This window comes from Eurosta solidaginis, chromosome 3 (genome assembly GCF_040869045.1).
Source record: "Eurosta solidaginis isolate ZX-2024a chromosome 3, ASM4086904v1, whole genome shotgun sequence".
Lineage (NCBI taxonomy): Eukaryota > Metazoa > Arthropoda > Insecta > Diptera > Tephritidae > Eurosta > Eurosta solidaginis.
Genome location: NC_090321.1, coordinates 283,846,579 through 283,871,613, shown reverse-complemented (window position 1 = coordinate 283,871,613; position 25,035 = coordinate 283,846,579). Strand labels below are relative to the sequence as shown.

General features: G+C 37.1%; 1 protein-coding gene across 1 annotated transcript in view; it reads right to left on the bottom strand.

Annotated features, from left to right (window-relative positions):
- LOC137245711 (zinc finger protein 431-like) overlaps window positions 1–25,035 on the bottom strand; it is a 51,359-nt gene that overhangs the window by 3,649 nt on the left and 22,675 nt on the right. The window contains exon 3 of the mRNA XM_067776802.1: window positions 5–379. Coding sequence (XP_067632903.1) covers window positions 5–379 — 375 coding nt within the window. The remainder of the gene's footprint in view (window positions 1–4; window positions 380–25,035) is intronic.

The window sequence follows — 25,035 nt, the reverse complement described above, 5'->3', positions numbered from 1 at the left end:
TTACCGTATTTGCATTTGGTACTTTATCGACGGCATCGACATATTCATCTTTAGCAACAGCTAAAAACTCGCATTTTTCAAAATATTCAAACATTACATTTGGCAACTTCTTCAATTGTGTTTTTGTTTTCATCTCTTTTGCTTCAAGCGTGGACTCATATTGCAAATATAATTTGCGGAAGCATACCTTTAGTCCTTGATTAGTTAGTGTGTAATTAAATTGATTTTTCATTTCTTCAATTATTTTCTTTTGACTATTTTCACGCACTGCAATATTGCTATAATGTTCATCATTAGGATCCCATAAGCATGGAGCGTTTTTATAAAGTTCAATAAAAGCGAATGTACTGCCGTTGCGTCGCCAAAATGTTGGATTGAACTGTAATTAAAGCAAGTTGATACTTCGTTATTACATACATATCGCTCATTTACTTCAATAGTGTCATAACTCAAAAAACACAATTTTCCAGAAGAGCCATTCAAAGATTTTAACTGCCATATGTTGCGCATATAAAGGCATATTTTCATTTGTATAGCACGTGGTAAGTTTTTAGCGGATCAAAAAGATTTTTTTATACCACATAGATCATGTTATTGGGTACGTTTATATGTTATTAACTCAAAAGTCATGTTTTTTGAGTTATGACACTATTGAAGTAAATGAGCGATATGTATACGGTGCGCAATTTAAGGAGTTGTCTATCTCACCTACATATGTACGTGAACGTAAAGCGAACTTAAAGGCTAAACCCCACCACAGAACAGTACTCGTAGCCTATCAAAAGCTTTTGACACTGTCAGCCACGGCACGCTACTGCAAGACTTGGAAGGGTCCTCCCTCCAAAAATTATCTGTCTAGTCGGCAAGCATCGGTACAATTCAGGAGCGTAACATCTAAACCCAGAAAAATTAAACAAGGGGTACCACAGGGTGGTGTCCTGTCCCCGCTTTTGTTTAACTTCTACATATAGAAGGTCCCCTCACTATAGCAGGCACCTTGTAGTTGTTGTGAGGGCTTAGCCGAACTCCATTGCGCCCGACTATGGGGCTGCGCGGTTTAGGGCCCGCATCTACGACGTTTCGCTTCATACGGGGCGGCGGTATATCGGACACCAAGAACTGCCAACCTCCTAATCCAGGGTGTTATGCGGACCGTGTCTATTGGATCATTTGCAGCCTAACCTAACCCACCCCGAGCATGCAACCGCAATTGTACCTTAACTCCAGAGCCGTAATACAATCCTCAAATCTCTTGCCGGCAGCACTTGGGGTACAGACAAAGACACGCTCAATACCGCAATTGGCTGGCTGTTATGGTCGCCAAACCTAAAGGTTACTCACTGGAAGAAAATACGGGCCTGTCAAAACACCGCCCTCAGAACCGCTACGGGCTGTCTTCTTATGTCCCCAGAACACCACTGTAGGTTTGTTGTTTTAATTCATCATGTTGAGAGTTAATTGTATTTATTATTACTTTATACAATTTCTACTTGAATTATTGTAATGGAGTCTTTTTTGTTAAATTTTCAATCCTCAATATTGAAATATGTATGTATGTAAGTATATGTTTCAAAAATTGTAATTAAATAAAAGACATTGATTTTTATAACAGAATTTTAATCGAATCACAATTCTATTTAATGAAATAATTAAGTTTCCCTTTTCATTCATAGCAAAAGGCTCTGCTTCATTATGCGAATATCTGTCAGCAGCCCCAAAAAAATATTTCGTTTTTACAAAAAATAGTTAAAATGGAAAGCAGCCGTTTTCTTCTTAACTATCCATATAATCAAAATAAAATGCATGCGCAACTGCCCATACTAACCAAATATGTGCCTATTTTCGAAAAAGCCATATTATCTTTTGCAGCAAATGTAGCGAAAATTAAATTTTTCTTGTTTTTCTATTTTTCGTAAATTATTGAAAATAATTAATTTTTGATTGTAATTTTCACTCGATTAGGCATTCAATAAAGCAATAATGAGATAATTAGGAATTTGTATTTTGTATGGAAGATTAAGTTCAATTAGAAAGCTTGACTAATTATTTCATTAAGCCTCTGTGTGAAATTGGCATAAGACTAACTCAACAATTTTTAATTATTTATGGAAATCATCACACTGGCGATCCTGCCATGAGAAAGAAACAGAACTTAAAAGCAGAAACAAATAAGTAAAAGTGTCTAAGTTCGAGTGTAACCGAACATTATATACTCAGAGTGAGCTTCAATTGTACATTTCATTTCAGATAAATTAATTTTCTACATAACATAATAAAAAATTGTGTCCCCATTTCCTCTTACAATAAAACTTGATAAGTGAAATATCATTGATTCAATCCTATTTTTTGCTAAGTTATAACTTATTATTCTAGTCTACGACCCTTTTAAACTTGTTTAATATCTAAGTTGCCGTGGTCTTTAACCGATTCCGTCCATTTTTACTAGAAATATTTCCTGCTATAAGTGTGTACCCAATTTTGTTACGATATGTTAATTATTCTTTGAGATATGGCTCCCGAAACATTGAAATTTGCTTAGACAAAAAAGGGGCGGTGCCACACCCATTTGCAAAATTTTTAGTGTTTTCCAACTTATTGTTATAATTCAATTTAGAAAATAAAATTCTATTGATACAAAGCTCTCTTTCGTCTACGACCCTTTTAAAAATCTTTTATATAAAAGTGGGTGTGGTCTTTAACCGATCTCGTCCATTTTTTCTAGAAATATTTCATGCTATAGGGAAAATTTGTGTACCCAATTTTATTACGAACCGTTAATTTTTCTTTGAGTTATGGCTCCCGAAACATAAAAAATTGCTTAGTCATAAAAGGGGCGGTGCCACGACCAGTTTTTTAAATTTGTAGTTTTTCCTATTTATTGTTATAAATCCACTTGGGAAATGAAATACCATTGATATAAAGCTCTTTTTTGCATAGATATAGCTTATTTTATTCGTCCACGACCCTTTAAAAAATCTTTTATATAAAAGTGGGCGTGGCCCTTAACCGATTTCGTTAATTTTTCTTCAAAGCATTCCTTATAGTAAAGGTAACCTGCCGAATTTTGTTACGATAGGTTTAACGATTTTTGATTTATGATTAATAATAATATTTGTAAAATTGATTTTATCACAAGTGGGGTGCCACGCCCATTTAAAAAAAATTTTTAAATTTTTATCAAGAGTTTTAATATCAGTCCTCATGTCAAATTTCAGCATTCTAGGTGTATTATTTACTAAAAGATAAGGTTTTTTGTGTTTTCCAAAATTTTATATATATAAAAAGTGGGCGTGGTTATCATCCGATTTCTCTCATTTTCAATACCAATCTATTCTGGGTCCAGTTAAGCTCGTGTACCAAATTTTGTGAAGATATCTCAATATTTACTCAAGTAATCGTGTTAATGGGCGTACGGACTGACACAGCTCAATCAAATTTTTTTTTTGATATTAATGGTTTTGATATATGGAAGTCTATATCTATCTCGATTCCTTTATACATGTACAACCAACCGTTATCCAATCAAAAATTTGCGAAGGAGACGAGTAGAATGAAAATTTCGGTTTTCCCTTTTTACGTTGCTCTTAATGTTGCGTTTTCCGCAAGCGTTGAAGATATTGTAATTTGCAAGTGTTAGAATAATAAACTATTGCAAAATATATTAGGTTAGCCAAATAACAACGAGGTGCTTATAATTGCTTTAATTTTTGGATAAAAGTGTAAACCCGATTATAATAACGGTACTAGGCTTGTACAAGTGCTAATTTGGAACACGATTAAAAGAAAACGAGGGAGAGCGACGGTATTCACTAGTTTTATCTCTTTGCTGTCAATCAATCAGAGCCTCCATCCCTTTTAAAGCCTCGTATATAAGCACCATGATAAAATAATTGTTCATATATTAATATATGTATATACAAAGTTATTATTCTGCACGAGGAGACAACTTTCGCGAATTTCTGCGCTTACTGGAGATTTTACTTTCGCCCGATCAATTTCATTCTAAGCTCACAAATTCTTAAATTTGAGCGAATATAACCAACAAAAGCCATTCCCTAACATCTCCACCATGTACCATTGTTCTACCAACAAAAGCCGTTGCAAATTTCCATTTTTAGGAACCGTATATCCATTACATACCATTGTAATATTAAGAGGCTATTAGTGACGCAGTGAGTAAATATCTACTATACCAATAAGCAGGGCCGGATTAACAGGTAGGTAGAATAGGCAGTTGCCTGGGGCCCATATTTTAGGGGGGACCCGAAAAATGAAAAAGACTTCTAAAATTTTCTTACAAACATAAAATTCTAGAGAGTAAAAGAACATATAATCAGAACTGAAAATAAATTTTACTCAAATAAATAAAACTCAATTGACCACATTCAAAAGGCGACGACCGACAAACTAGACAAGGTTCCTAAAAAGGACATTTACGACTCATTGTATGAGCGTGCAAAGAAGTGTATCGAAGTGGAAGGAGAGTACATTGAATAATAAAAAAGGTTTACAACTTTTCTTCAGTTGGAAGGTCATACATACTGGTGGAAGTCTAGCGAATCAAACTTTAAAGTTTCTTACTGAAGACTATGGTTTAGATATTCAAAATTGTATAAGACAACAATATGACAACGCATTAAACATGTCCTGGAAGTATAATAAAAATGAGATCTATGTTCCCTATTCCGCGCATTCCCTTAATTTGGTTGGAGAGCATGCTGTGAAGTTCTGTTTTTATGCAGTAGATTTTTTCGCCATTATGCACATTATATAATTTTTTTCCGCTTCCACCTATCGTTGGGGCGTTTTAAAAAATAAAATAAACAATTAGAAAACTTTGAACACATTACCAACTACACGCTACACGAAGCACATTCGAATGCGACGCGTGCAGTTTACGATTCATTTGATATCATATTAGAGGCTCTAGAAAGCATTGCTGATGATGAATCACAAAATACTGATACTCGTTATGAGGCGACGTATATCGCGTATAAAATGCAAAAATTCGAATTTGGTTTCATGTTGATTTTATGGAACTCTGTTTTGACTGCTATGCGTTCAGTGGATAAGTCATTGCAAAGTGAAAAAGCAGATTTGCAAACGTGTGGTTTTTTTGTACGGATTGTTAGAAGAGAGTTTAGTTTCATTCCGTGAAAAGTTCAATGATTTCGAGGAAAAAACAAAACAGTTGTTACCTGGTGTAGATTATACAGAAATCGTAAAACGTACTCGTCGTAGAAAAAACCAACCTAATGACGGAAATGCTCCAGAAGTCCAGAAGTAGAATTTTCGCCTCGCGATGATTTTAGGACAAAAGGTTTCCTCGAAATCATCGACAATCTTCACAGTGAAATCAAACGACGTGCGAAAATGTAAATGGAAGTTTCAGAGAGATTTGCATTTCTCATCAACTTTTCTCTAAGTGATGGAGACCTCCACGAAGCTATAACTTAGTTCGTTTTTATTCTAGAGATTTAGAAGAATCTTTTATTGAAATGAAACAATTCCAAAGTTACGTGAACTCCAGATAGACTGATGCACAAAAAACTCATAGTCATTTGTATAAGATTCTAATGGAAGATCAATTAGCCGATGTATTTCCTAGCACAGAAATAGCTCTTCGGATTTTTTTTAACATTAACTAGCAGACCCGTCAGACCTTGTTCTGCCCTAAATTAGGTCTATCTGCATACATTTTAATAAGCTTTTTCCGTTTAACTCTGCTCCCCCCCTTACTTTTTCTTTATCCTTTTATTCACTCCTCCCTGCGTCTTTTTGCTTCATCTATCTCTATCTTCGTCTCACTCTATCTCATTCTCAGTATTCTTCCATCTTTTCTCTTCTCTCAAGTTTTTCCCATTCTTCTTCATCCCTTATTGCCAGGCAAATCGAAAAGGACGTATGTAAATAGTTTTGTGGGTATTATTAATTCATTTCTTTATTTCGGCTTCGCATGCATATTTATCAGTTTTGTCAGGTTGATGCGAAAAAATCGAATATCACAATGAAAATTACTTTAAAGCTCTCAGCAACAGCTCCCATTTGATATCCCTATTACACACACATTCTAGGGGTATCCGGGTCCAGGTTTTGGCCTATATCTTGAGACCCTAGTCACCCAGCGGTATGAAAATTACTCTGTACTAAAGCACACATCAACAGCTTCAATTTAATAACCATAATGTCAAAAAATATCCTAGTGTTACCGTGATCCACGTTTTGGCCTATATCTCGAGACACTTCACAAAAAGATATGAAAACTACGCTGTACTAAAGCACTCATCAACAGCTTTCATTTGTTATCCATATTGTATAAACATTTTCGAGGGGTACCCGGGTCCACGTTTCGGCCTCAATCTCGAGACGCTAGTCACCAATAGGTATGAAAACTAATCTGTACTAAAGCACTCATCAACAGCTTTCATTCGTTAGCCATATTCTATAAACACATTCTAGGGGTACCCGCGTCCACGTTTTCGCTTATATCTCGAGACCCTAGTTACCCGCGGGTACGAAAAATACCCCGTATCAAAGTACTCATAAACAGCTTACATTTGATACCCATATTGTACAAGCATATCCCAGGATTACCCAGGTCCACGTTTTGATCTCAAGACCCTATCCAGAACGGGATAAAAATTACCCTATGTCTTTCTCCTGGTTCTAAGCTACCCCTCCACCAATTTTCAGGCAAATATGTTCATCCGTTCCTTCCTCTTCAATCACTCTTTATCTATTACAAAAAAGCGCATCAAAATCCGTTGCGTATTTTTAAAGGTTTAAGCATTCAAAGGGACATAGGGACAGAAAAAGCGACTTTGTTTTATACTATGTAGTGATGTACATCCATACATACCTATACACATACGTCCGAAGTTAAATAACGCAGCGAATGCTATATATGTACGTATGTATGTGTCGCATCATGCCTCACTCAAAAGCAATTAGCGCGCAAAGTTCACAGCGAACAACCACACATACGCATTTTTTGGTAAAAATGTTACTTTTGTATAAACAATTTGGCTGGTATAAAAAAGGAATCTAGTATTTTTTTTTATGCAGATCGAAGGTAAATATTTCAAAGTTTCACTGAAAAGTAGAATTTTTTAAATCCATCCATCCGTTTATGAGTTAGAGCTGTGCAAACATAAATCGTATGATTTTTTTTACATTTTGGCAATTTGCCACGCCCCTATAATATATACCTTCAAATTATATTAACTGTACCATCTCACGTAGCTAAGCTTTCAAATGCAAAAAAACGTTTTAAAAAAGGAGCATTCTGTATGAAGTTATGTGCATTTAGAGACTTTATTTTATAAGATTTATAAATAAGATAGATGGATAGAAGATAGATGATAACAAATTGTTCTGCCGAACGATCCTTCTCGCAATTAAAAATAAACAAAGCTGTTGAAAGAGCCACAACGCGACAAGAGCGACTCGAGATGTTAGGTATACTTTGCAGATTTATTGAACAAAATCGATATTGTTGATATAATTGATGAATTTGCCGAAAACAAATGTAGAAAACATGTTTAAAATGTAGATCGTAATTTTATTGATATTATTACATTGTGACAATAAAATTTTTATGAAAGATATAAGTTTGTATTTTTTAATCAAAAAAAGAAGGGAACGGACGTGAAAAAAGGGCCCCCAAATTGATGGTTGCCTAGGGCCCCGTTGAGGGTTAATGCGGCCCTGCCAATAAGAAGTTAAATTTAAGGCAGAAGAGCGCTCATCCAACCGAAATTACGGTCCTACGCATTATAAGCATTAATATATAAAAAATTCATTAAGTAAATAACGGAACAAATTGAATCAGGAAGAAAAGACGGCGAGCGCAATTTTGAAGTGCGAAGAAAGAGGAATTTTGTGCGACGTTGAAAGGAGCGAGCAATATTTTATTTTATTTATTTAAATCATATATACACATATATATATACATATATATATTTTATTTGTTTTAATTATTTCATTTTAAATAATTATGTTTCATTCTCCACCACATAGCACACATACATACATCTACGCCAACACATCAACAGAATGATTCGCTTATCGATTTACAAAATAATAGTTTTCAAGAAGAATTGGTAAATCCATATGCGAAGCAAAACAGTAATGAAATTTTTGTAACCCCAGTTAAGCTTCCCCAATTTTGGACGAATTGCCCAGAGGCATGGTTCATCCATGCCGAAATTCAATTTAATAGAAAGAATATAACTCAGGAAGTAACAAAATATGAATATAGCATAACTCCGCTTCCTCAAGATGTAATTATGACAATTTTAGATTTCGTTCAAACGAGACGAATAATTCTCTACATTGAAATAAATTTTAATTGATAGGCACTCATTTAGTGAGAATGCCAAGTTAGACTGGGCTTTGTCAGATTCCGAGCTGGGAGATCGCAAACCATCAGAATTCTATCGGTCTCTTGTTTTACTTTCTGGCAGTAATTTCAATCGAGAGGTCATTAAAAGACTCTAGATGAGGAAACTTCCAAAAAAATTAAACATTGTTTCAACTAGTTCGAGTTGCAGAGATATTAATGAACTAATGAAATTGGCTGTTAATATATGGGAAGTTATTAGTCAAAATGAAATAGCATCAGTCAAAAAGTTTCAAAATTCAAAAAGCAATAATGTATCCATAATAAACTTGGTACAAACAACTAGTCTTTTGTGTAAAAATCTCGAAAAATTGTCTTTAGAGTTATGGGAGGTTAAAAAAGAAATACATTACAAATTTTCAAGATCTCGTTCGACTAGTATAAATAGGTTAAGAAGTCCGTTAAGGTATAGGTCAAGTTCTCGCGATAATCAGAATTCGGTATGTAGGTATCATTATAGATTCGGCAACATGGCCAAAAAATGTGAACAACCTTGTGCTTTTTCAAAGAAGAATGTTACAACAAACTAACTTATTCCGTTGATGCAGCGACAATGGAAATTTTGAAGTATCTACTCGTCGCTTGTTTTTATATGATAGGGATTATAAACTAAATTTTCTTATTGATAGTGGGGCAGAAATTTCAGTTTTGCCTGTTTCAAAAATTTTAAGTAAAAATAAATCCGATATTATTTTAACAGCGGCTAATGGTTCTACAATTTCGACATATGGAAAAAAGTTTTTGAATATAAATTTAGGTTTGAGACGCGAATTTCCTTTTACATTTTTAATAGCTGACATAGCGAAACCAATAATTGGTGCTGATTTTTTGTGTAAATATGGCCTGCTTATTGATAACAAAAATAAACGTTTAGTTGCCCGTTGAGAAGTCTTTCAGTCAGTACGATCTCATATTTCTGTAATGTCCCTCTTCCGAAAATTTACAGTAGATAACAAATATAAATAAAAATAAATAAATGTAAGGCGCGATAACCTCCGAAGAGATCTAAGGCCGAGCTTCTCTTCCAATTTGCGTCGTGCTCCTCTTGATTTTTCCCTACAAATTGGCCGGACGGGACCTACATGTTTTATGCCAACTCCGAACGGCATCTGCAAGGCAGATGAGTTTTTACTGAGAGCTTTTCATGGCAGAAATACAATCGGAGCGCTTGCCAGACACTGCCGAGGGGCGACCCCGCTTAGAAAAATTTTCTTCTAATTGAAAAATCTTATTTCTAAAATTTTGATGTTGCTTTGCCCGGGAGTTGAAAATATACAAAATTATTAAAAAGTTGTCCATCACTGATAGCTGAGCCGGCCCACAGACTTGTTACTGAAGGAAACCTTCCTTTTCTAAGCCCAGGCGCTTGGATCCAATTAAGTTTAAAGTAGGCAAAACCAAATTGGATTTTCTATTAAAAACTGGAATTTGTAGACCCTCAAATTCCTCAGTAGCATCTCCATTGGATTTAGTACCAAAAAAGGATGTTAACGACAGGCGTCCTTGTGGTGATTTCCGTAGATTGAATGTTATTACAATACCTGATCGTTATCCTTTACCTCATATACACGATTTCAATATGAATCTTCGAAACAAAAATATATTTTCTACAATTGATTTAGTGAAAGCCAACCAATGGCCAAAGAAGATATTTTCAAAACGGCAATAACAACGCCTTTTAGTATGTTTGAGTTTTTGCGTATGCCTTTCGGATTAAGAAATTCATCACAAACCTTCCAGAGGTTTATGCAGAAGCATGGACCATGACAACAACAGATGAAGCGGCTCTGGGAGTGTTCGAGAGAAAAGTTCTTCGAAAAATTTAACGATGAGCTGTGCGAGCTATACGCAGACATCAACAAAGTCCAGCGAATTAAAACGCTGCGGCTGCGCTGGCTAGGCCATGTTATGCGAATTAAAGATGACGCTCCGGCCAAGAAAGTGTTTCTATCGGAACCCGCCTATGGAAGCAGATGTAGAGGGCGGCCCCACTCCGTTGGAAGGACTAGGTGGAAAACGATTTAAACTCCCTTGGTGTGACCAATTGGCACCGGTTGGCGGAGAGAAGAAGCGACTGGCGCGCCTTGCTGGACGGCCATAACCGTTTAAACGGTTAACGCCAATTAAGTAAGTAAGTAAGTTAACAGACTAGATTTCGTATTTGCATACATTGATGACTTACTTATTGCGAGTGAAAATGAAGAAGAACATTTAACACATCTACGCGTACTTTTCGAACGAGTATCCGAGTATGGGTTAAATATTAAACATAGCAAATGTATTTTTGGCGTTAACAATATTCACTTTTTAGGGCACAATATTTATAGTTCTGGAATTAGGCCATCCGATGACAAAATAGCAGCCATACGTAATTTTGAACGTCCAAAAACTATTAAGCAGGCAAAAATATTTATAGGAATGGTAAATTCCAAATCCTGCTGAGTGAACGAATGATTTAATTACTAAAACAAACAAAAAACGCGATAAAACATTAATATGGGACGACATATCAACTAAAAGCTTTGAATGTATTAAAGAAAAGTTTGCATCGAAGGTATTATTACATCATTTTAATAAAGATGCAAAACTTTCCTTAAATGTTGATGCATCTAAGACGGCAATTGGCGGTGTCATACAACAACACTTTAATAGTACATCTGAGCCATTAGGATTTTATTCGAAAAAGCTTTCTCCATCAGAGACGAAGTATAGCGCATTTGATCGAGAATTATTAGCCATTTATTTAAATATCAAGCATTTTAGATACCTTTTAGAAGGGCGACAGTGTACCATTTACACGGACCACAAACCATTAACTTTTGCTTTAAGCTCAAAAACGGAGCGCAGCCCTAGGCAAACAAGACATCTCAAATTCGTTGCACAATTTACTAATGATATACAGTATATAAAAGGAAGCTTTTGAAGTTGATTCAATTGAAAATTCAGAGCTAAATTTTAAAGTTTTACAAAATGAACAACAGAAAGATAATGAACTAAATGAACTAACGAACAGTCAAATTTTTAATAACCTTAGGTTAATCAGAATTCCCGTACTAAGTTTTAATATAAGGTGTGAAATTTCGGGTGAACATCCCCGACCGTATATTCCGTACAATTTAAGAAAAACTATTTTTGACATGTTACATGGAATATCACATCCAGGTACAAAGACCACTCGTAGACTAATAATTAAAAAATACTTTTGGCCAGATATGAGCAAACAAATTAATCTATGGTCTCGAGAATGTATCAGTTGCCAAAAGTTGAAGGTTTATCGTCATACAAAAACACCTATTTTCAAAATTCCAATACCAAAAAGTAGATATCCATTTGGATATTGTAGGCCCTTTACCAATATCAAAGGGACATCGATATATTTTTACTTTAATTAATAGATTTTCTCGTTGGCTGAATATTGTTCTCGTTTTAGCGTTCCTTTAGAAATAACAACAGATCAGGGCACTCAGTTCACGTCAAATTTGTTCTAGGAACTAACTAAATTACTTGGGAGTCATCATATAACAACATCTGTCTACCATTCCCAAGCTAATGGAATGGTGGAACGTTTTCATAGAAAGTTAAAATCATCATTTATGGCTAGAAAGGGACTCTGAGATTGGTACCAAGAGTTGCCGATAATACTTCTAGGTTTGCTATCAACTTTCAAAGATGTTTCGGCTATACCTGCAGAAATGGTTTATGGACTTCCGGTTGCCTGGTGAGCTTGTTGTCTCGGTTAATGAAAACTTCAGCTTATCAGATGTCTTAAATACTGTAACGAATATTAGCAGCACTAAGGGATACCATCATCTCTAACCCGATGCTAAGCAGTGACTGGTATGCACATCAATAATTCAATCATTATGTACGTACACGCAGCGGAGAAGCAACGCACAAACACATGCAGATATCTTATCTGAGATGCTCCCAAAAGTATGCAATTATAATTGTGGAAGTGTCGCTCACAAATACACGCGCATATGAGAAGCTATACACGTGCATCTGTAGTTATAATTTTATAGCAGTGTTATAACTACATGTTGACTTCAACCTCGTGCTTTATTTAATGATTAGTCACTGTACATAGAGATGTGTTTTCTAATGCATAACTGAACTAGGGTTGCCTAGTTCACTTATGCATGTACAAGTTGTGTTGTTATAAATATTATGGGTATACATATACAACATCTTCCCTTTATAAAATATGTATCAATACAATTTGAAATATTATGCTTTACAAGTTCAGTTTGTTTGGTGGTTTAACTTTTCTTCCTTTTTGAGTTGTATACATTTCATTAGGTTTATCAGTTTGGTTAGCTATAGTATAGTATTTTCAAAATTCATATTTTTATTTTCTACAGTCTTGTTTTCTTGGATTTTAGTTTGGTTAGCTATACTAGTATTTTCAAAATTCATATTTTTATTTTCTACAGTCTTATTTTCTTGGATTTCAGTCTTTTCATTTACATGTGTATGGCAATTTATTACATTCCGGTCTTTTGCATTATCATCACTTATTGCGCAATTTTCATTTACATTTTCTTCTTTTAAAGGTTTTTTGAGAATATGTTCTCGGCTTCTTGGACATTTTTTAATTATTACACCTGGATACCAAACAGAAGTGGGAGATTTCTTATACATAATTTTCTCGTTTTCATTAAGTGGCTTAAGAGTTCTGGTTTTCTTATTGAAATTTTTAGCTGATTTTTGACTTTGTTTTTCGATTTCCATTCTATACGCCGATTTATCAACAAGCCTTGCTTCAAAATCTTGTGTCATTAATGGTATTTTAGTTCTCAGTCTTCGAGACATGAGTAACTCGCTTGTGCTTGGCATGCTATTTTTCGGAGTTGTTCTGTAATGTAAAAGTGCTGTGTATGGATTGGTTTTTTCATCTAGACATTTATGTAACATTTTCTTAATGGTTTGAATTGACCTCTCGGCCAGGCCATTCGACCTAGGTAGATATGGGCTGGAAGTTGTATGTTGAATATTCCATTAGACACAAAATTTTTAAAATCAACAGAATTGAATGGCGGACCGTTATCCGAAACAAGGATTCCCGGTACCCCATGTCGGGCAAAAATAGATTTCAATTTAGTTACTACTGCCAAACTTGAGAAACCCGAGTTAAGAAGTTCAATTTCAATATACTTTGAATAGTAGTCTACGACCAGTACATACGTTCTTTTGTTGAACTCAAATAAATCACAGCCTAATTTTTACCATGGTATATCTGGTACCTCATGGTTCATCAAGTCCCGTTTTCGATTTGCTACTCTGTATTTCATGCAAAGCTCGCACCTAGAGACTACGTTTAAGATGTCATTATTTATGTTAGGCCAAAACACTGATTATTTAGCTAGACTTTGACAGCGCTGCACGCCCATATGGCCCTCGTGTATGTTAAATAAAACCTTTTTACGAAGTAGTTTAGGGATAACAATGCGAAATTATCTAACAAGTTATCTACAATTGAAAGGTCATCTTTGTAACTAAAGTAAGGCATGGCTGCCTGGTCAACTATTTTTTTATTTGATGGTCATCCGTCTTTAACATACTTTTTCACTTTTTGCAAGACTTCATCCACTTGCGTGGCATTTTTTATTTCTTTTATGGACTCTTCTGAAAGTCCTATGTGAGACATTAACAAATTGCACTGTAAATCCAATTCTTTATCCACATCAAGGTTGGTTTTTTCTCTCAATGGCGCTCTAGAGAGTGTATCGGCTACAAATAAATATTTGCCAGGCTTATATACAACTTGTAAGTTGTAACGTTGTAAACGCATCATAAAGCGTTGTAGTCGTGATGGAATTTTAAAAACAGGTTTATTAAACAGCGATACTAAAGGTTTATGGTCAGTCTCTACAATAACTTTCAACCCGTAAACGTATTGGTGGAACTTGTGGCAGCCGAAAAGAATAGCGAAAAGTTCTTTTTCTATTTGTGCATAATTAATCTGAGAGCTAGTCAAAGAGGCTGAGGCGAACGCAATCGGGTTTTCCTCATGAAAAATAGCAGCACTGACTGCAAATTTAGAGGCGTCTACAGATAACCCCAGCTGTTTGCGGGTATCAAAATACGTCAGCACCGGTGCTCTTGTAATTTCATTTTTTAGATTAATGAATTCCCCTAATTGTCCTGTTTTGCTGGCTCGAGGTCCGTGTTTTATAAATTAAACACAATTGTTTCTTTTTTCAAAAAACCGATATATTTCGATTGCTCTACGGCAATCGTCTTCAAGGTTACAGAGCTAATAAAAACAATTAACAATGCCACTGTATATCTTTTTTCAGTAATTCGCGTAAGTTTTTATTTTTGGCTGACATATTTTCTATAAAAGCCCCTTGATAGTTAATCATGCCCAGGAATCTCTGTAACTCAGGCACTGAACGTGGTGCTGGTAACTCTGTTATGGCTTTAATTTTTTCTGGCTCTGGTTTAATTCCCTGCTCATTAAAAATATGCCCTATGAACTTAATTTCGCGTCTATAAAAATATGATTTCGTTTTATTAAACTTCAATCCTACGTTTTGAGCCCTTTTCAGTACTTTCTTCAATATTCTGTCATGTTCCGCGATGTTAGATGCATGTATCAAAAAGTCATCCATGTAAATTATTAACCCTTCAATGTCACAAAATAATTTTACCATTTCGGCATGAAATATTTCTGGCGCTGCATTGATACCAAAGGGTAAGCGTAAAAACCGATACCTGCCGAATGGTGTATTAAATGTACATAGCTTGGAGGAAAGTTCATCCAATTTCATCATCCAAAACCCTGAATTCGCATCCAGTGTACTAAAAACTTTAGACCCGCTTAATTTAGATTTACATTCATCAATATTCGGAAACGCAAAACGTGGTAGCAAAATAGCTTTATTCAAATTTCGTGGATCTAGACATAAGCGTAAATTGCCATTAGGTTTTGTAACTAACACAATTGAGCTCACCCATCACCCTCGGTTGGTTCTTTAACAGGTGTAATAACTTTTAAATCCACCATTCTATTTAGTTCATTTTGTAAAGGCTCATACAGTGTAAATGGAATTTTCCTAGGAGGATCTGTTACTGGTTCCACCTCCGGATTGATTTTTAAATGACATTCATCTTTAAGTAGCCCTTGACCCTCAAACACATTTGAATATTCTTCGAACTTTTTATTTAGGCACTTTACCATATTGACCTGTTTCACTAAATCCATCAAAATGGCGCTTTGTAGACCTATAATATTATTGCAATTCATATTTATAATATAGAATTCAAGTGAATATACTTATGTTTAAAAAATAATTGTATGTTGCACATGCCTACAGTTGACAATTTTTCGCCACTAAAGGTTAATATTGACATGTTTTTCGACATGTTTTTTTAAATTGTTTAGCTTCAATGTATTATACCTACTCAATGACATAACATTCGCTTGTGCTCCTGTGTCTATCTGACAAATAATCTTGCTGCTGCCAATTTGCACGGTGTTGTTCCACTCCCTATCTGACTGACGTGGTTTTAGTTTTTTCATGACGCCCACAAAAAGTTCCTCGCTCTCGTTTTCACTTGCACTTTCGCTTTCATCTTCCTGTAAATTTATTATGTATTTCTTCCGTTGTTGTTTGTTGTGACAATACTTGGCGAAGTGGTTGGGCTTACCGCAAGCATGACATTTGACACCTGCAGCTGGACATTTGTTTTTATGAAACTGTCCGCACTTCGTACATTTCGTTGTTGTCATTTGCTCCTTCTTTGAGGGCTTGCTGTACTTGCTGTTTGAACGTGTCAATGCCGCAATGGTGCTCACTTCTTGTTCTCCCGAGCTTTCAATGGCGTTTTTGTCAGTTGTGGGTAATTCAATGGATTTTGCTATGTCGAGTGCTTTTTGCAAGCGTATGTCACCTTCGCTCAGAAGCCTCTCCTTTATTTTTGAAAATTTGTGTGACAGGCCACATATAAAAATGTCCCGGACAAGGTCGTCACGGAGACTGCCAAATTCGCACGTCGAACTTAAATTGTTTAAAACAGCCACATATTCATTTATTGATTCGCCTGTAAGTTGACCACGTGTGAAAAATGTGTGGCGCTCCATCGCTATGTTGGCTTTTGGTACAAAATAGCCCTCGAATTTTTTAATCAACTCAATGTATTCGACCGTGTCCACTTCTTCATTAAATGAGTTGAATATCCGTAGGGACTCTGCCCCGAGATGGTGTATTAATAAAGCGACTTTTCGCGCATTTGGTTGGTCCTCCAAATTTGACGCGCGTAAAAAAAGTTTGATTTGAGTAGACCAATTTTTCCACTCTACTGCCAAATTACTTGCCGCCAAATTTATAGGCCCAATGGTTGTAGCAAAAGTCATTGCTGGCTTTTGTGAATTTGCCACCAATTCTTCTTTTCCGTTTGCCATGTTTAGTTTAGTTATTATTAATTAAATGGTTCGTAAACCTGACACCATGTTATAACTACGTGTTGACTTCAACCTCGTGCTTTATTTAATGATTAGTCATTGTACATAGAGATGTGTTTTCTAATGCATAACTGAACTAGGGTTGCCTAGTTCACTTATGCATGTACAAGTTGTGTTGTTATAAATAGTATGGGTATGCATATACAACAAGCAGTAACTAAGTAAATTCTGGAAGCGCCTAGAAGATGCAACGAGAAATCACAGAGTATAAAAGGCCGCAACAGTAGAGGCGCGACAATCAGTTTTATTTAAGACGCTATCTGGCGAACAATAGTAGTGTTATTGTGAAGAACTTTAATAAAGGTCATTTTGCATTATTGAATAGTGGAGTTATTTATTAGAAGATTGCAAATAAGGGTAATTGCACTAAATTCGTTACAATTGGTGTGAGAAGAGGAATTGTTGAATAAATTCTGGAGATTTCGAATACAACTTGGACATGGCAAAGTTAAATGAATTGAAGATCCAGCAACTGAAGAAGGAGTTGGAGAGCCGTGGATTGAATACAACCGGCATTAAACTAGAACTTCAGGAACGACTACGACAGGCAATGGAATTAGAAGGAAATGACGTGGAAGAGTATGTCTTTCATCTTGATGGCGATGAGACAACAAAATTGGAGGAAAAAAATGAAACACCGCAGACAATGGCGAACACAGACCTGAACACGATTTTGGCTGCAATATCTGCACAAACGTCGACAGTAACATCAATGTCGTCGCAAATAACATCCAAGATGGAAGCACAGGAGGCACGCATTTCAGAAATGCCGTCGCAAATGTCATACAACTGGAAGAACAAAAGACAAGTATAGCATCCCAACTGGAATCACAGGAGACACGTAAAACATCCAAGATGGAAACTACACTGGAAGAACAGAAGACATATATGACTTTTAAGTTGACTGAACAGTTGAAAGCACAAGAGGCTCGCATATCCTCGCAGCTGGAGCCGCAGGAGATAAGGGTATCATCGAAGCTGGAGGCACAAGATACAAAAATTGTACAACTCGATGATAAAATCGATGCTGAGAGTGAAACATTGAGAGGTCGTATACAGGAGCTGCAACTAAATCGCCCAGCTGTTTCAGCAAGCAATCCAAAGGTAAAAACACCATCCTTTGACGGTTCTGTTCCTTTCCAGGTCTTTAAGCTACAGTTTGAGAATACCGCAGCAGTGAACAACTGAAATGCTGAAGATAAAGTTGCTGCACTGTTCATGGCATTGAAAGGGCCTGCAGCTGAGATTTTACAAACCATTCCAGAGGGCGAACGGAACTGTTATGAAGCATTGATGGGTGCTCTAGAGAGACGATGCGGAACTGAGCATAGGAGACAGATATACCAAATGGAGTTACTGAACCGCTTTCAAGGGCTGGTGAAACATTGCAAGAGTTTGCGTCGGATGTTGAAAGGCTGGTCCATTTAGCGAATGCGGACGCACCTGTGGAATACACTGAAAGGGTAAAGATTCAGAGCTTTATAAATAGCATACGGGACGTCGAAACAAAGCGAGCTACATACGCAAACCCAAAGCCAACATTCGCAGAAACGGTTTCACAAGCTCTGATTCAGAAAACAGCGTCGCTTCTGTGTAAGCCAATTTTCAAAGCACGCCGTGTGGAAGTAGAAAGGCCAGAGTGGGTAGACGCAATATTGGAGGCGCTGAAAGGATCGCAAAAGTGGAGTGAGAGAGTTATCAAATGCTTCAAATGCGGGAAGCCCGTCACATTGCACGTCATTGCGATCTTGATCCTAGTGGTTGCAATAGCATGAGTGGTTTTAATAACAAAGCTGGAGGGGATGAGCAACAGCGAGTAAGATGTAGAAATCGAGAGCTATATCCAGCTATTGAATGTCCTGTGATATCTGTGTCGCAAATTGGAAGGAAATCAAGCAGTCTTACCGTCAGAGGGAATGTCGATGGTAAGGAGCGTGTACTGACTGTAGATACGGGCTCATCTCATTCCTTAATCCGATCTGACTTGGTCAACAGGAGAATAAAAACATTACCTGGAGCAAGGTTGCGTACGGTCACAGGCGAGTATAACCAAGTCCAGGGAGAAGTGATATGTGAAGTCTTAATTGGGAAAGTCATGGTTCTACACAAATTCATTGTGGCAGAGATTGTTGATGAAGTCATATTGGGAGTGGACTTCTGGACCATGACATCAAGATCGATATGCAGAGAAGGGTGATGCGTTATGAGAACCAGGATGTGCCACTTAACTTCAGTTTGAAAAAAGGGTTCAGCAGTAAGCCAGTGCTGGTGGAACAGATTCGACAGAGACCACGAAAGTCAAGGAAAGTAGATCGAGCAAAGGTTGATGAAACCAATGGGCCAAACAAATCAAAACCGAAGGTACCTGCGAGAGAAACACTGGCATTGAAAAGCCCTAACGGACGCACTAAAACGAAGGAAAGAATTTCGCAGAAAGAATGCAAGGGTGGTTTCAAGCCAGTGCACACTACTGTTGTGAATCTTCGGAACAATACTGATTATGCAAAGCAAATCCGCCAAGCGTAAGCTCTACGAATAGTTAATTGGGCAAACAACAGAGTGTGAGGGAACGAACCAGGGTAATGAGTAGTACGATGAAACACAGGTACGACGAGAACAAGAATTCGGAAGGTTTCTTAAAGGGAGATTTGGTACTGCCATACAACCCTCATCGGCGGAAAGGTGTTCCATCCGAGTTTTGGTGCAGTTGGGAAGGCCCGTACAGAGTTGTGAAGAGTTGTGAAGAGGATTGTGATTTGAATCACAAATGAACTTTTAAAATTACAACTGACAATTCAGTTCGAGTTGTGAATCACAAAAGCGACATTACATATTTGTGGCCTTTCGTGCGAGCGAAGCCGCCGGTAATCATCAATCATTACGTCTACCCATATGTCCATACAAGCAGCGGAGAGAAGCGCACAAACACATGCATATATCTGAGATACTCCCAAAATTAGGCAATCATTTGTGCAAATATCACTCACATATACACGCGCATATTATAAACGTGCATCTGTAGCTATAGCTGGTAATTTTATAGCTGGTAAACAAATAGCAAATTCTACAAACGCCTAGAAATATGCAAACGAGGAAATCGAAGAGTATAGAAGAGCGCCAGCTGAGGCATGGCAATGAGTTTGATTTAAGCACGCTATTGATTGTGAAGTATAAGAGTTATTGTGAAGTACTCTCAAAGTAGTATAATAAAGACCATTTTGCATTATCGAATATTGGAGTTATTTATTCAACAGTTTAGTGATTTGAACGTTAGCAGAAGGTTGCAAATAAGAGGAATTGCAGTAAATTCGTTACAATTGGTGTCAGAAGAGGAATTGTTGAATAAATTCCGAAGATTTTGAATACAACTTGGACATGGCAAAGTTGAGTGAATTAAAGATTCAGCAACTGAAAAAGGAGTTGGGGAACCGTGGATTGAATACAACCGGCAATAAAATCGAACTTCAAGCACGGCTACGAAAGGTAATGGAGTCGCAAGGAATTGATATGGACGAGTATGTCTTTTATCCTGATGTGGAAGAATCAACAACAAAAATTTAAGAGAAAAACGAAACATCACAGACAGTTACGAGCGCAGACTTGAACACGATTTTGGCTGCAATATCTGCTCAAACATCGACAGTAACATCCAAGATGGAAGCACAGGAGGCACCCATTTCAGAAATGTCGTCGCAAATGTCATCCCAACTGGAAGAATAGAATACATACATGGCATCCCAGATGGAAACACAGGAGACACGTAGAGAAACTGCGGCAATTGTGGTACACCTTTTGGTTGACGCGTAATTTCTGCCAAACTACCACATTACCCGAAGTGTACTCAAATAAGTTTTACTGAGGGAAAAATTTAATAAAACATTTTAAAGTTATTAAATTTTATTTCAGAAACATGTATTTAATAAACAAAAGGTAACAAAAGTAAAATATCAGTGCCTATTGTTCTAACTTCCATGAATCAGTAGCAAATGCATCGGAGGTTTTGAAAAGTATTTTCTGGAAAAAATGTCTGAAAATTAACATTTTTTAAAATAAAATCTTATCATTAGATAACATAAAATGCCTCCTTGTTTCCATTTTAGTTTAGATAAAAATTACATAAGTTTTTAAAGGAATGGTACGTAACTATTGAAATGGTCTGCGCTCAGTTATCGCAAGACTCGCAAACGAAAATTGGATTTTTCCTGGGAATACAAGCAATATGAGCCCAAACTATATCGCACTGCAAACATGCACTCCATTCTGCTATATTTCTGTCATCCTTCCAAAGTTTTCTGCAATAAGAGCAAATGGCTCCATCTGGGGGCGTTTCAACGAAGTTTCCTTGGTCCGATTCTGCGTAAACCACGCTTACTTTGGAGTCACTAGTTAAAACTTCGTTGTTATCTTTTCGGGCTTTTGCTGGTGGCTTTTTCGGAGGTTTCGTCAATGGTTTTACTTTTTTAGATTTAGCCTTTTATTTTTCCTGGATTTTTAGAATGCTTTCTTCCGACTGGTTCTTATAAGGTGATTTTGTTAGTACTGTCGCTTTTGATTTTCTTCCTCTGCCATTAGCCGTTGGGTTTCTGATTTTTGGCAAAGGTGAAATCTGCCATGGTGAAACAACTCCTTTACTTGTGGATGCCACAGGTTCTGGAGAAGGGGCTTGATTTATATTAGATGCAGGTGTAATTGCTTGTTGTGCAGTCTCCGGCAATATATAATCTGAAGTTACATTATCTGGCGCAGGATCTTCAGACTTATCGGCAGTTACGTGCTCATATAAAGATTCCGCAGCAATGAAATCCGCGTCAGTAAAAATATTCCGATCGAACGGATATATACCAGTACACCTGAAACCAGCAACCTGGCCAGACTGAACTTTGAAATACGCTTTAAAAAAGAGGCCAACCAAATCGTATTGTGTTACTTTTCGTCCATTTTCTCTCATAAAACGCTTCACTTCGTAGCTATAATAAGTCTTAAGTGGGCTCATAAAAGATCGGTCGAGAGGTTGCATTTTATGAGTGGAATGTGGGGGCAGTGATATTATAATCACTCCGTTTTCACGAGCTAAGTTGATTACTTCTATATTTCGGGTGTGACTGTGGTGTCCATCTAATATCAACATTATTGGTTCTTCCTTCGTAGGTTTTGTAAATTCAAGAAAGTGAAGGAACCATTTAGTGAATATGTCAGTTTGCACCCAACCCGATAAGTGGCACGAAGATTGCGAACCTGGGGGCGCATCCTTCATAAGATGAACATTATGATTTTTTCTGGGAAAAATAAAGTATGGGGCACAAAATTTCCAGATGCGCTCATGCAACTGACTTATCACTGTTATAAGCGACCCACGCTCGGCTGAAGTCATGGCCCCGATTTGCTTTTTATCTTTTTTCCAATAACTTTTGACACTTTGGTTTGTACGATAGAAAGTCCTGTCTCATCCACATTAAAAATATGAGTAGGTGGAAATTGATACTTTTCATATTCTTGCTCAAGCAAGTTAAAAAAAACCCTTCACATTTTCTTTATTGAAACCTTTAGCTCTGTCAAACGAAGTTCCAGTGGGAGAACGGAGGCTTAACTTATCTTTGTGGCGTTTACAGAAAGCGTTTAACCAGTCTTTTCCAGCGGAACCATACAGAGTCGAAAATGGATTCTTAATGTTGTTCTGTTTCGCTAACTGAAAAGCCAAAGAACGAACGTAATCTCTTGTGAGAAATCGAGACTTCATGTCAAGCAAATATTCAACTAGTTCTTTTTCCTGTTTTTCATTGAAGACTGGCTTACGACCCAATTTCACAGGAAATAACTCAGGTATGGACTTCTTACTTCGAGCCATTCTTTGTAAGGTAGTATGTGGTACGCCAAATAATTTGGACGCCGACAAGATTCCATAATCGCCTTTGCGCACGGCTCTTATTGCAGCAGTCATGTCAAATTAATTCCACTTTCTGATTTGTCCTTTCTTCGGCATCTAAAACATTATAGAAAAAAGGATTTTTTACTACTTCAAAGAAACCTACTATATTTTTGGAGGGTAATGTGGTATAGTACCACATTAGCCGCCATCAAATGTACCACAAAGGCCGATTCGGTGCACTTCAATAAATGATCAAATAAAATCACTCACTCTCAAAATTTGCTGATAATATCACTTATTTCATAAAATCTAGCACTTACTTTATTACAAATTGATTTTACAGAACAGAAAATCGCACTTTATTTAAGAGAAACGAAACAAAATGGTAGACCTATGAAAAAAGTGAACCACTCACTATCAGATGTTTTGCTCGACTAAAAGGTAATGTGTGTTCAAAGGCAGCGCAACCAAACGTCACTCCTATTTTTTTTTAATTCCAAATGAAGTGTCAGAATTGCCATCTTAAAATATTATTTGGAACGTGAGATATAAGGGTGTACCACATTAGCCGCCTATACCACATATACCGCAGTTCCTCTATATCCGAAATGTCGTCGCAAATGTCATCTCAACTGGAATCGCAGAAGAACCGTATAACATTGAAGATTGAAGCACAAGAGGCACGAATATCCGATATGTCGGCGCAAATTTCAGCACAGATATCATCGTAGATCTCTGCTCAACTGGAAGAGCAAGAAGGACGTATTTCCTCGAAGTTGAAGGCGCAAGATACAAAAATTTTACAGTTTGAGGAAAAAATCGAGGCTGGGGTGGATGCTTTGAGAGGACGTATCGAGCAGTTGCAACTAAATCGCCCAGCAGTTTCAACGAGTAATCCAAAGGTAAAAACACCATCCTTTGACGGTTCTGTTCATTTCCAGGTCTTTGAGCTACAATTTGAGAAGACCGCAACAGTGAGCAACTGGAATTATGAAGATAAAGTTGCTGCACTCTTCGTAAAATTGAAAGGACCAGCTGCCGAAATCTTACAGACTATTCCAGAGTACGAACGGAACAGTTATGACGCATTGATGGCTGCTGTAGAACGAAGGTACGGAAGCGAACACAGGAAACAGATATATCAAATGAATTGCAAAACCGTTACCAAAAAGCTAATGAGACTTTGCAAGAGTTTGCTTCGGATGTTGAAAGGTTGGCACATTTGGCAAATGCGGACGCACCCGTGGAGTACACCGAGAGGGTAAAAATCCAAAGCTTTATAAATGGCATCGGGATGTAGAAACGAAGCGAGCGACATATGCAAACCCAAAACCCACATTCGCAGAAACGGTAATCCCATGCACTGACTCAAGAAACAGCGTCACTTTTGAATGAGCCCGCATACAAAGCTCATCGCGTGGAAGTGGAAAGGCCAGACTGGATAGACACAATTTTAGAAGCATTAAACGGAACGCAGCAGAAAAACGATGGTGCCGTCAAATGCTTTAAATGTGGAAAGCCAGGGCACATTGCACGTTATTGCAGTACCAATCCTAACAGTTCCAGCAATGTGGGTGTCCGTAAACGCAGAGCTGAAGGAGATGAGCAGATCTCCAAATCTACTCAATCGTTAAACTAAAGAGAGTCAGCCGCAAGGGGCGACAGATGGCTCCCTCAATTGAATGCCCCATAATCTCTATCTCGCAAATTGGAAGAAGGTCAAGCAATCTTACTGTCGGAGGACATGTGGATGGAAAGGAACGTTTACTGACTGTAGAAACGGGTGCATCCCATCCCATCATTCGATCAGATTTAGTCAACAAGAAGATAAGACCATCGATTGGAGCAAGATTACCTACAGCCACGGGAGAGGACACCCAGGTAATTGGAGAAGTAGCATGTGAAGTAGCAATTGGGAACGTCACGGTACTACACAAATTTATAGTGACAGATATTGTTGATGAAATCATAATTGGAGTGGACTTCTTAATCCACCAAGGCATCAAGATCGATATGCAAAGCAAGACGATGCGATATAAGAACATGGATGTGCCACTTAATTTCGGCTACGAGAGAGGCTACAGCAGTAAACGAGTGCTGGTGGAAGAGAGTCAGCAAATACCACCAAAATCCGAAGCAGTCATCTGGGCAAAGGTTGATGGAGATTGTGGTACAAACAAATTGTGGGTTGTCGAAGCAGCAAACAAATCAACACTGAACGTACTTGTAGGAAAAACCTTGGCTATAACAAAACAAGATGGACGTATCCCGGTAGGAGTACTCAATGAGTTCAAGTCACCA